Below are 12,717 nucleotides of genomic sequence, written 5' to 3' on the forward strand. Positions count from 1 at the left end.
ATAATTTCTCTATAGTAACTCTACATGCTATAACATTTTAGAACATCATAAAGAAGGAATGAGTGATAGCATCTTGCACTTTGGCACCAAGTTTACTGTAATGTTAACACTCACTGGTTCTCTAGTGAGTCAATGAAGGCATTAATGATCAGTAAATCACTTCCTTGAAGTATTTCAGCAGCAGCAAGGAAGACAGAAAAATGTCTGTAGAGAGAGCAGAATGACCCCCTTCCAGTCTATGGTTAGTGAGTGATGTTAATAAGCCTGCACGTAAAGATTTGTACAAAATCATCAGGCTTCATAAAACCAAACTTTATGAGTCATGTCTAATAGCTACTGAAAGAAAATCAGCTGAAGTAAAGGAGCTCATGACCCATCACTCTAGACTACCTAACACTCATTTTGTACAGTACAGTATGTGGGTCCTTCATCAGCCAAAGACTCAGAAACAACAACATCAAGAAACAAATAGTTCCAATGTCTGGAGGATGGATCTGTTCCATTGAAGGCCACATAACATTCACTAAGCATCAACAAAATTCATTTACCTTAAGTGTAGCTCCAGCTGTGAGTAAAGGAAGTGAATAAATGCCCTTCTTGCAACAATTTCTGCATGGCAGTCGTTGACCGCAAGCCCTTGGTCATTAATGTATTCCCCATTTATACATTTGGTACCCGATGACAGCACAATAACCTGAGCTTGCCTGATGTCCAAACCTGCAGAAAGAAAAACAAAAGTGGTTGAAACTGCCTGGGGGTGAGTATGATATCATAATTTTTAAAGTTCGCAAAGCCCACACTGATGTGGCAGCTGAGATGGCCCTAACAGGATGCTTGTAGAGTTGCTGATATGGTCTTTGGAATATACGTGAATCTCACGTCAGTGTTATTAGAATAATAAGGGTTCTATTTCAGTCTTCCTGCTAATTCAGAAATAAAACCTTGCCACAATGTTTACTTGTTAAATCAATAACTACATCATAGCAGTGCATATGCTGTAGAGAGGTAATAAATATCTCCTGCAGTGCTGATAAACGGCCAGGTTTTTATGAGCTGTTGAAGACATTTTCTGGTGGAAACACACACTCCCTGTAATGCTGGTTTTCATTGCTGTTGCACTAGAAGTGCTAAATAAAATGCAAGTAACACTTCTAGAGCTGCTCTTTAAAATGTCAGAGAACAAACAGATCTGATTTTCAGTAGAGTCTCCTTTTTGTTTCTCCAAGAGCAGTTACATCAGTGCCTCTTCTACTGTGGCCCCCAGGGGTGGAGCGTTCCTCTCTGACACCAGCTTTATTTGTCTACTGGCTTTCCAGGCAACAGTGATAGCAATTGAAGAACATGCCTTTCTTGGTTCAGATAGACACTTTCTAGGATTAATTCCTCATTTCTCTGGAGTTAGTGGCAAAGTGCTCACAGACTTCAACAGGAACTGGGTTTCACCAGAAACGTAGCTCATTCAGCCCTGCAGACAATTTGGAAGAATTGCTAAGAATGAACTGAGCCCAAACTGAAATTACCTACTGAACAGCACATTTCAGAATGCATCTCTCTGAAGAAGAAAGAACAGAGGAGCAGCTCTTGGGGGAAAAAAAAAAAAAAAAGTTTTTTTTTTTTTTTCTGGCAGATGGGTGCTTCCTCTAGGCAAAACAAAGCAGTCTAAGAGCATAGGACTGTGTTTGACAACTGTACATAAGTGTGTATATTTCAGTATTTATTTTCCAGTAATATGTATTGAAGTCAATGTGCGTAGGCAAGCACATTTACAGACAAGCAAGCCAGGCTGCTGGAGTTTGGGTGTGCCCATGCAGAGTCACTTGAGATGCCCTTGGTGTCCTGCTTAACCTTTGGCTGCTGCTCCAGGGAGGAGGGGGTATCCAGGTGGTTCTGTGCCCTCCCCAGTTGTATCACATAGAAATACAAGAGGTGACTCAGTGGAAACAGATGCCTGCCTTTAGGCAAACAAATGAAGCCCTCATAGTTTTCACCACAGAGTGAGTAGAAAAAAATCTCACCACGGGCTAAATGCTTCTGACTTCAACACATTTTACTGGAGAATGAATACTGAATCCATACACGCTCTTGCTTTGTTCTTATTTCTGTGATCTTATTTTAGCTGTAAAAAAGCTTTAGGAATAATTTTATAGAGTCAGCAATCTTTATTTTTCTAATGATGAAGTCTATTGAGTGGCAGAAAAAAAAGATGCAGAGACTTTTCTGCATAGGAAGCACCATGCTTGGGGCCATGTTCTCTCATAAGACCTATAGGTTTGATCTGAGAAAACAGCTGAACAGAGAAGAAATGAGTATTTTAAACTTAAAGGCCTGGTGTTGCTGATAATGTCCCAGTTTGTAAACAGAACTAATGATACATCTCAATCTCAACAAAGCACCGGTACTAGCGGTTACCATGCTTAATATCTATAATAGGAGATGACTCCAAAATTATCTCATGTCTATACCAATATGAGAGCTACATCGTAGTCCAAAAGGTTCAGTAGTATCATGGCATGGCAGCATTGTGACATTTGTGGGTGAGGTATAAGTGGTGTGAAAAAGTTCAGTTAGTCACAACTGATGCCTTGGTCATGACACTCTCAGACAGAAGTTGTTTTAGGTCTTAGTGACAAACTGCACATCATGGTATACCTGTGTCTGCAGTTTCATTTCTTGTTATTAGGAGAGCTCAGAGTCTCGAAAACCCAGAGAATCTTGCTTTTATTACCTGATAAAAAGGTACAAATGGCTCTGTCCATACAAAGAAAGGTATTTATGCTCTTGTATATAAGAATTGCTTTGGTGGTTTAAGGGCACTGTCTTCATGAGAAAAATAATGGGTTTAGATCAGATTGATGTCAGTCTAGTTAGCTGTGTCCTTTGCATGGGTTAATACCAAGCATTTCACGAGGCATTGCCTGCAACAAAGGTGTCTGAGTCCCGCTCTGCATCTCAAAGAGTGGCTTATACTTTCCTGAACAGTACATAGTGGTTTCCTTGGTTGGAGGGTGCTATTTTATTTACTCAGAAATGTCCATGGAATCTTATTTTCCCCCATACACTAGAAGGAAACCAGCAAGAGGCAGTTCCCTGATTCTGAAACCCACGACCCCTCCCTCTGCCATCCTGCACCTGAGGAGACCAAATCGATACTCCTCAGGGCAGTGACACCAGCTGCTTCTTTCTCTTTTTATCCTGACTTTCTGCTTCTTTCACCCTCTGAAGTATGCCCCTAATGTGCCTCCCCTTCTCCCCCTTCACCTCACAGTCAGTGCATCAGTCTCTGCACCACCTGGGGGGTACTTTACTCACCTACCCCCCGCCTCTCCCATCAGTCCAGTGCTCTGTGTGATAACTTTCATTATTTCAAACATTTGTTTTTCCATAAATGATCTCTTCTAGCATGAGTGCAAGGTGATTAGCATGTTCAGTGTCTTCTGTGAGGTCTAGATTTGTTCACAAATGAAACAGTCTTACGGAGGCACCCAGCACTTGTTGATGCAGCTGTGGTACGAATGTCTCTGATGTTATTTGCTATAACAATGTCCACATGCACAGTGATAACAAAGTCTACTTGGGATGTTTGTTTTAGGGTGACATTAGCTCCATATGTTGGCTTTCAGTGACACAGGGCCCAGCAGGTAGTTGTGTGTGGGCACAGCCTGGGGTGTCTGCCAGTCCTGGCAAGGTGCACATGTTTGCTCAGCATCACTTTGATGGTGCCTGGGGCTGTAGGCAACAGTTCCCAAGAATTTGCAGAACTGGTCTGAGCAGTAAACATTAAAAGTCTCCATGTATTTTCCATTTACAACGACAGAGAATATTATCCATGTTCCTCCATGCTCAGAAATACCCAAGAGTGATATCTCACTACTGAGGCACTCCAGAACACAGGGGTAAATGACTTATGCACTCTCTCTGAAATATTTACACCTCACTGGGGAGCCAAATGGGGAAAGTGATCTGTGACCAATATACTACCATTCAACACTGCATGTGAGGGTACCCTTCATGATGAGAAATATGTCCAACAGCCTGATGTGTTCGTGGGCATATATGCTAACAGATTGTCCTCTTGCATGCCTTATCTCAAGTGTGTACATAGAGCTGGAGGTTTATCCCTTGTCAAATGCTTTATAATACTTCCAGTGAACATAGGGGGAACTTGTCTGTGAGAATAAGGTATATGATGCCCAGTTAGTGCAGCCAAATTTTTAACACAAACTGAACACATTGACATTTTAGGCAGCATTTCCAAATCTTGAGCCTACATACTTTCTGCAGTGATTCAGAATTAATAGGCACTTCTGTACATTTCTCTATGTTACATAAAAATGTCATTACTAACTTGTTAATATTTATTTCCTATTTTATTTTGTTTTCAGAATACTTCAGATTTGTTAGGGGATTTCTGTTTACGAGAGTCAAGCTGCCTCCTAAACACTGATTAATTTAACTTCAAACACGTGGCAGATCTAGACAGATCACAACTTCAAGTTATGCCTAAGAAAGCGTTGGGTGTGGCAAAATCTAAAAAAATTAGCACTGTCACCTAATCCTGTCACCATCAGCCCTGTGCCTCACTCCCTGCTCCAGGGAGTACGTCAGGATATGATCCTAGAGGAGGATTATTCTTGCCAAGATCCACGTTCTTACTGAGGGAAGCCAACCTCAGATTAAAGACCCAGGGTTCTCACCGTGTTCAAGTCATTTGACAAACAAGAAGAAATGGGCTACATTATTGTGACCTTAACTCCTGACCCATTGATTGTCAGAGTTCTTGAAGCATTTCTTTCCTTCGCTGCCTTGCGAGAAGTAATGTTTGAGAAGACATTAGGTTAAAAGTAACTAGTGAACGATTTATAACAGGCACCTGCATTAGGTTTCTATTATTTGCCTAAAGCCTCCTAATAGTTTTCAATTTGAAAAGGAAATGGAGCAGAGGAAGGGAACTGGGGAGCTGTGTCAGTGTGCAGGCTGGGGACCAGCTAACACCATGTTCACAGTGACAGCTGGGAGAGCAGGAAAGGAATTTTAATTCCCCCTTTTATTCCCCTAAACGATGCCAATTAATTAGTTGTGTTATAGAACAAAAATACAGTCATAAATGCCTCACCCACTCGGCTGACAGGTCCAGTCTTATGGTGTGGGGAGGTGACAAGTCCTTATGTGCTCTGCTAGAGGTCTGAGCCCCTTTGAGCCCCCCTGAAGGCCAGGAAGGCTGGGTCCCCTCTCACAATTAGGGGGGACCTCAACCCTGCTAATACTAAATTTTTTGATGTCAGTGATACTCCAGACTTCCAGATCATAGCTGAGCAGTTAAAAAACAAATTGGTTTCATTACAGGCCATTTTCAGTTTGCTGACACCAGCGGTGGGATTCATTTCATCTATTCCAGATAACTAGAGTTTAGATGTCTGTGGCTGGGCTAATTGCTGCGGACTCTCTTTACAGTCAATGGAGAGAAACTTTCCTGGGAGGTGATTCATCTGGCCTATTTTAGATATTTGCATTTGGATAGTCTGAATTACACCTCAGTACTGACACTTTCTCATCATGAGCTCTGAAGACCTGTAGGCAGCCAGCAGCAGTACAGTTTTCTGTACTGTAGACAGCTGCTTGCGGTAAGATTTCTCTTATTACATGCATTCATGCATGAATCAAAACTTCCCAAATCATGAGAGGGCAAGCAAAACAAAACAAATTCGGTGCCTTTTAAAATTTTGTTTTCTGATGTTTGAACTTTCTGAGGTAAATCTTTATTCCCCCTTCCCTCCCCCCATAATAGCTAAGGATATTTTTTTCTGTTAATGTTAATATATTCATAGATTGTCATATTGTCTGAGCTGGACTACTATGCAAATAAAGCAAACAATGCTGTCTTTTCTACTTGATCTCCTATAACATCAGTCTTGAAGCCACAGAGCTTCCAACGTAAATGGTTCAGAAAGATGCTGACAGAAGAGACAGTAAACAAGAAAAAATATGTAAGTTTGTTCAGCAAATAAGTTGGATATGGAGAACTGGCTAACATCTTCTAGACTACAGTGATGAGCTCAGCCGTGGCCATAAATGCAAACTGTCTACACCGATCTGTTTTGTGACACAGCTCTACCAATAAAAACAGAGAGGCAGAGTTTTGTCTGGCCTAATTGGTGTTTCAGCTGACTTTAATAGAGTTACTCTCACTTCTAGCATGCTACAATCATTAAGGTCTTCCATAAAAAAGAAGTTGTAGCGCTGCATATTTATGTGTTGGAAAAGGAAAATCAAAATCACCGGGTAATTGCAAGAGATGTTGACTGTTAACGTGCAATCAGAAGACGGTATTCAGTGGCATGAAATCTGACTCACACCTGCTGTATGTTGGAGAACTTCCGTGGAGCTCAGTGGGCTTAATTCACATTGAACAGGATGGAGCTTGCAACTGCTAATGCCAGCGTATGACTGGGATCACACTTTGATTTCTCAGCAGCTGGCGTAACACGGAGAGAAACACCAGTCACTATGCATGTATCTACTTCGCTGCATGTTTTAGACCCTGCTAGGGATAATGAAATCTGTCTTCTTTTCAACTTGACACCGTGAAGACATCTCACTGCTTGAAATATATTCATTTTAAATTAGGAAAAATAATCAGAAAAATCAGGTGTGATTAATTAAAAAAACTCCACCTCTTTTATTGTGTTGGAAACAACTGACACGAAATACTGTTCAGTGAAAAGGAAATCCAGAAATAATGATAGTGTAACATCAGCCCTCGTGAATAATTCATGGGGTACAATTTCATGTTATTTTAAATGGTGCTGCTTCTCTCTTTGATAAGCAATAATTTTATGTTCTATCTTTACCTTTTTTAACAAATCAGTCAAAAGGATTGTCTATTGTTACCTGAAAAAAAGTGTATTTGGAATAATGTTTGAGGCAGCTTAATAGAGCTCTGATCACAGAGGAGGTTTTTTTTTGTTTTTTTTTTTTTTTTTTTTTTTTTTTTTTAAATACTCTCTACTCGTAGCTGAGTAAGTTCAGGTTTCCATTTCTAGTTTGTTTAGGGAAGGAAAAATTTTTGATGCTACATAGCACTGACAAGTCCCGTATTATTTTCTGTTATCTCCTTCCCTGGCAGCTCCACTACATCATTCAAAAGGCTTTAATTTTGTAATAGGAGATAGTCAAGACTATGAAAATGCACTGGCGCTGGAAAAGCTGCCCCTGGGGATGTGCTGTGGGTGTATGACCACCCCAAGGCAGGCCCTCGAGCCCTGCAGGGGCAGGCACGATAAACATCATGCATTTAACTATTGGCTGCATTTATCTGCCAGCCCCATTCAAAGTCCAAACAAAAGACAAACACACAGCTAGCTAATATTAGCAGTACAGCACGTGCTAGCAGCAGGGTTAAAGATATTTAGGGGTGTAAATGGAATATAGATTTTGAAATGCTGGAGTTGTACAGGGATTTCTTTTAATGTCATCAATACTTCGGGATATGTACAAGTAAATGCAAAATTCCTTTCTGACACAGGCAGTTTTGAACTGCTCGATCAGATCTTCAGGTGCCTGAAAAAGGACTTAATCCATTTGGCAAGATGCCCCTGTGCAGGTCTTTCCAGTAAGTCTCCTTCACAAAGACGATTTCCCAGCTCAGAAAAGACTGGGGAGGAGGTTGCCCAAGCGGAGATGAATCAGAAAACAGGGAAAAAATGGCTGAAGAGAGTGACCCAGCTGGAAAGAGTGCAAAAATTAAATGTGTAAGCCTTTGCTAAGTGATGCCTGTGAAAGTAGTGTCAGTGTCCGCATGTACCTGAAGGGTGCTAAGAGGTGGGTACCAAAGAGGAGTGGGTACCAAATGGACAATTTAGGGCAGTAAGACTGAATACCTGGGATGAAATTGCAGAAAACAAAGACAGCCTGAATAACTGATGAGAATGATTAACAATGAGATCTACTAGACTAGAGTGGTTTCCCAAGGTAGTGTTGAAATCTCCATTGCTAATAGATTCATTTAAATCTAGACCAGAAAATGCACTCAGGAATGCACCACGGGGAGCCATTTTGTACTTGCAGGGAAATGGACTGGATGTCTTAGTGGTCTCTTCCAGTTCTCATTTCCATGGTCCATTTCTCTCCTCCCCTTAGCAGACAGAAAGGATAAACCCCATCAGAACTGCATCTGAAGAGCCTGGAAGGAGACAGTGCTGTGCTTGCAAGTCCCCTTCCCTTCCCTTCCCTTCCCTTCCCTTCCCTTCCCTTCCCTTCCCTTCCCTTCCCTTCCCTTCCCTTCCCTTCCCTTCCCTTCCCTTCCCTTCCCTTCCCTTCCCTTCCCTTCCCTTCCCTTCCCTTCCCTTCCCTTCCCTTCCCTTCCCTTCCCTTCCCTTCCCTTCCCTTCCCTTCCCTTCCCTTCCCTTCCCTTCCCTTCCCTTCCCTTCCCAAAATGTGGAAGGGAAGGAGGGTCAGACAGTCCAAGCCTCTGAGTGCTTCATCCCCATATCAAGTCCACAAGATTTTTTTCTAACTTAAATTAATAGCAGCAGAATCAATGGTATCTGGCAATCCTTTCAAGTGAGTATGAGCTCCAGTTTTCTGCTCAGGAAAAGAGTTATGCTTACAGATAATTCCTAATTTTAAAACAGGACTGAATTGCACTCTCTTGCTAAGTCCTCACTGCTGACTGATATCTGTGTTTCTCTAATAAATTCTGAGCCACTAATATTTAAGCATTAGGTAAATTGACAGTCTTATGTGCTAGTGAGATCCTTAATTGGAGTGAGAAATGATGAAATCCTGAATGTGGATTTTGTACAAGAGGACCTTATTCTCAAATCTTATTTTTATTAAGTATACCTGCATTTTAGTCTTCCTATCTGTTTTACTGGATCACAACGTAAAAGCAATGGCTGATGTCACTAAGCCTTTATTCACCCGAGAAACCTCCCTGGTTTTGGGATCAGATGCACTGTTTGTAATGGGACTGGGACAGTTTCCAGTTTGGCTTTTCATAGAGCAGAATAAAAATCTGCACATTCCAACTCCTTGCCTCACACAATCAGGAATGGACCAGAAGTGTCTATTTCTCCTTTCCATGTTTTACATAAATTATTATTACCTAGAGGCTGACACAACAATGTGTGAAACAACCAGGGCCTCGCATGCCTCCAGACTTTGAGAGGCATCAGAAAAATCCTTTAAACAAGAACCTAAAGGTCCAGAGACTCTCAATGATTTGGGATAAAGGCTCAGGGTCTGTGAAAAGCTAGGTGCTCTGCAATGGAAACCAGAACAACCAGTGGGCGCAGTGCAGAGGAAGATGTTTGCCACTGGAGCCACCCAGAAGGCTCCAGTAGGAAGAGCTGAAGACACCCACAGCCTATGCAGCAGGTGGACAACGGGGGTTCAATTCCCTTCGCAAACCTGTGGGCATTTTCTCCTGTTCTTGTTGGATCTGTGCTACCAAACAGATAAGAGGACAGAGGCAGGTTAGTTAGCAGCTGGGAGGGGCTGTACCTTGAAAAGGGAAGCCCTGGTTCTGTACATCCAGCTGGTGCATATGTATTTCTAATTTCTGTTTAATGTAAAATATATAACCAGGCCCAATTATATATTTGAGATAAACTTCCACACATTTTTTTTTTCCTACTTTGTGAAAGTACAGCAGGCTACACAGCTATGACCCACCTTATATTTTCTGTCTTTAAGTCAGTACATCTTGAGCTATTTTCTGCTCCTCAGCAAGGATGTAACAGACAAGATGGAGAGACACCCAACGTCACTCCTGTTAGGGGAGTGACTGCAGTGTTTTCCCTTTCAAAACAACCCACGTTTCGAAAGAAGAGGTGAACCTGGTGGAGCTGCAGTTTTAACTGCAAGACCTCAGACCTTCCTTTGTACCTGCTGGAATTTGGAAACCTAAATCTTTTGGGCCACAGAGATCCCAGACTCCACATCACACAATTTAGGAACAGAGTTGCAACTGCAGAACAAAGATGCTCTTATGGAGTTCAAACTTACTTATGGAGAATCAGAAGTTGATTGGTTTAAGGCTTCTAACCAGAGAAAAAACGATTTCTGAGAAACTGAATTACATACGTGGTTTCTATCTAAGTAGGTATTTACTTATTTTAAAATGGTTCAGGAAAACTTGTCATCTAGTAGTGATGTATCATATGGGAACTTGTACGCAGCAGATAATATTCTCAAGAATGTCCAATGAGTTTGAGCCACCTCAAAAGAAGTTTAACAACAGCAAACAACAGAAGCTGAAGAGACTTCATGAGAATTTTAAAAGCAAGTCAGCAGCTTGGGCACCCATTTTCCATGTCAGGAATCTTATTGAAACCCCAAGTCTCAGTGGCTCTTAGCATCCATCTAACTGCGCAAATGGGACTGGAGACCCTAAATTCTGTGTCTCTCTTCTTGAAGACACCTGCCCTTCTAATCTGTTACTTAATCACAGTTGTCCTAAATGTTTTTTGGCTACTTGAATTCAGTCGGGGATGGAGCAGATTGATAGTCTACATAGGGCCTGAATTTTCTCCCGTATTTTACCAGTTTCCAACTTCCTATTTAAGCTAAGGAGCAGAAATCAATTGCCCATCAATATTCTTGATTGTACTTAGGTGTCAGGCTTTATGAATCTTAATATGACTGTAAAGATCCATGGAGACATATTGTCAACTTTACTTTTTTTCTGTTATTCCACTTAGCAATTATGAAGATCTGTTCCATGAGGTATAGATGATAATTTGCCATCTTTTATCACAGCGTGAAATAGCTATTTAGGGCTCTTTTGTCCAGTTCATCTTTATTTCATACAAGATAACTGAAAAGACCTCCTAGTTTGCTTTTAACATCAAAATGATTGTCAGCCTGAAAAAAAAAAAAAGGATAGAAAAGAGAAAATTGAAGTGAAAAATCAACTTATAACCTTTTTCTATGAATGCCATGCTCCTGTGAAAAGGAATGAACTTTCTTAATGCTTCATTTTTAACAGAAAGCATGACAGAAAGTTCCTATCAGTATTTAAACTGCTAAGATTTGTCAAATACAAATGGAAAAATAGTGTTTAAATAGCAGCCTCATTTTGTCCACACTGATTATGGGAGGGTTTTTGAGCAAAAAGAACCTCAGCAATCATCATCCTTGCAATGAGCGGCAGTTTTTCTTCACCATGTCCGGTGATTTCATGTAGAGCACAAATGTGTGCCCATATCTCTTCAGAGCTGGCAAAGACAAACTCTGTTAGGATATAAATAAACACTGTGAATTGCACCAGCCTTTAAATTGCAGCACTTCATGCGCAGTTCCACTTCTAACTCCCACCTGGTGCTGCCCTGGACTGCGGCTTCCAACCTCCCAGCTCCGATGGGCAGCACTGTCTGCCCTCTCTCCTCGAGGATTTACCCGTGTGCTGGTAAATCCTCCTGACCTGGCTGGGCCAGACCCATGGTGGGGCCATGCACTTCACTGAGCCCTGAAAGAGCTGCTTCTGGCTAGAGCTGCTCATCCTTCTGTCATCAGATAACCTGACTTCATGCATTGGGGATGATGGTACATGAGAGTGCTGCAGTTTCACGTTTGCTGGCCTGTGTTAGAAAATATCAACTTGTTTGCCTTTTTTTTTTTTTTTTTTTTTTTTTTTTTTCCCCCAACTGTTCTAACTGCCCTAATAATAATAAATTTATTTCTCCCTGCAAACTTCACTAGAAAAATGGTAAAGCAGACCAGTGGATCAAAATAAGATGTCTAACTTGTGTCTGAGAGGCAGAGTCACATAGGAGAAGAGGGAACTGGTTACCTTAATCTGTGACAGCAAGAAATGCTATGTCCAGCTATTATTGCTACACACTGAAATGAAATATGTCCCCCTTGGTGGCCTGTCATCAGCATTTCCCAATGCCCTTTCCTCCCTGTACTGTGCCTACTGTCTTTGTCTTTCTGTAGGATTGCTAGCTTCAAAATATAAAACACAGTCCCTGGGTGCATTGGAAAAAAGGCTGGTATAAACACTTGTATCACAGATATTGTCCTGAGAGCCTCAGGTCCCATCTGAGTTGAAGAATCCTATGATCCTATGGTCCTTAGGCTATAAACAAGACATATAAAAAGTAGAAGAATTAAGGATTTTTGAGATTTTTTTAAAGATATGTCTGCTTAGCAGCAACTAGAAAATCTGAATATGAAACAGAAAGCCGAAGTCTGAGGATCTAGTCTCATGCACAATATTTTTCTCAGTTACATGTTTGACTCTCACAGCTGAAATTTCAAGGAAAACCTCATTAACATCACGAACAAGGTATATATATGTCTACATTGTCTAATCTTAAGATTTTGTTTCAAAACTCTGGATCCAGTTTTGGAATCCAGAAATTAACCCTTTGATGGAATGAAATCTGCCTCTTCCTGTCTTGGAAGAGTTTCTAGGGAACCTAGGGGACGAATAAATGGGAGATGCATTTACATCCCTTTTGACTGCAACCAGTACAGATCAGGAAATCTGGAAATTTGGATGGTATTTACATGCATGATACAAGACTCAGTTTGAGGACTGACATCCTCAAATGACAGAGCAGAGATAAATCATTCTGTAGGTGTTAGCTAGTGCTCCAGTGGGGAGAGCCTAGAGGGGAATAAAGTTCTTAAACTTGGCAAAAATATGTTGTCACACTCCATCTAGAATTATTTAGGTATAAGTCTGAACTTCTACACTTTCAGGAATTTTAC

At 41.2% G+C, this 12,717-nt stretch overlaps 1 protein-coding gene across 1 annotated transcript in view; it reads right to left on the reverse strand.

Annotated features, from left to right (window-relative positions):
- Positions 1-12,717, reverse strand: part of ADARB2 (adenosine deaminase RNA specific B2 (inactive)) — a gene marked incomplete at both ends in the record, with an annotated part of 307,517 nt that overhangs the window by 41,646 nt on the left and 253,154 nt on the right. Inside the window, one exon of the mRNA XM_082754534.1 lies at positions 549-717. Coding sequence (XP_082610660.1) covers positions 549-717 — 169 coding nt within the window. The remainder of the gene's footprint in view (positions 1-548; positions 718-12,717) is intronic.

The sequence above is a fragment of the Aythya marila genome, assembly GCF_965140915.1.
Source record: "Aythya marila genome assembly, chromosome: 2".
In the NCBI taxonomy this organism is placed as follows: domain Eukaryota; kingdom Metazoa; phylum Chordata; class Aves; order Anseriformes; family Anatidae; genus Aythya; species Aythya marila.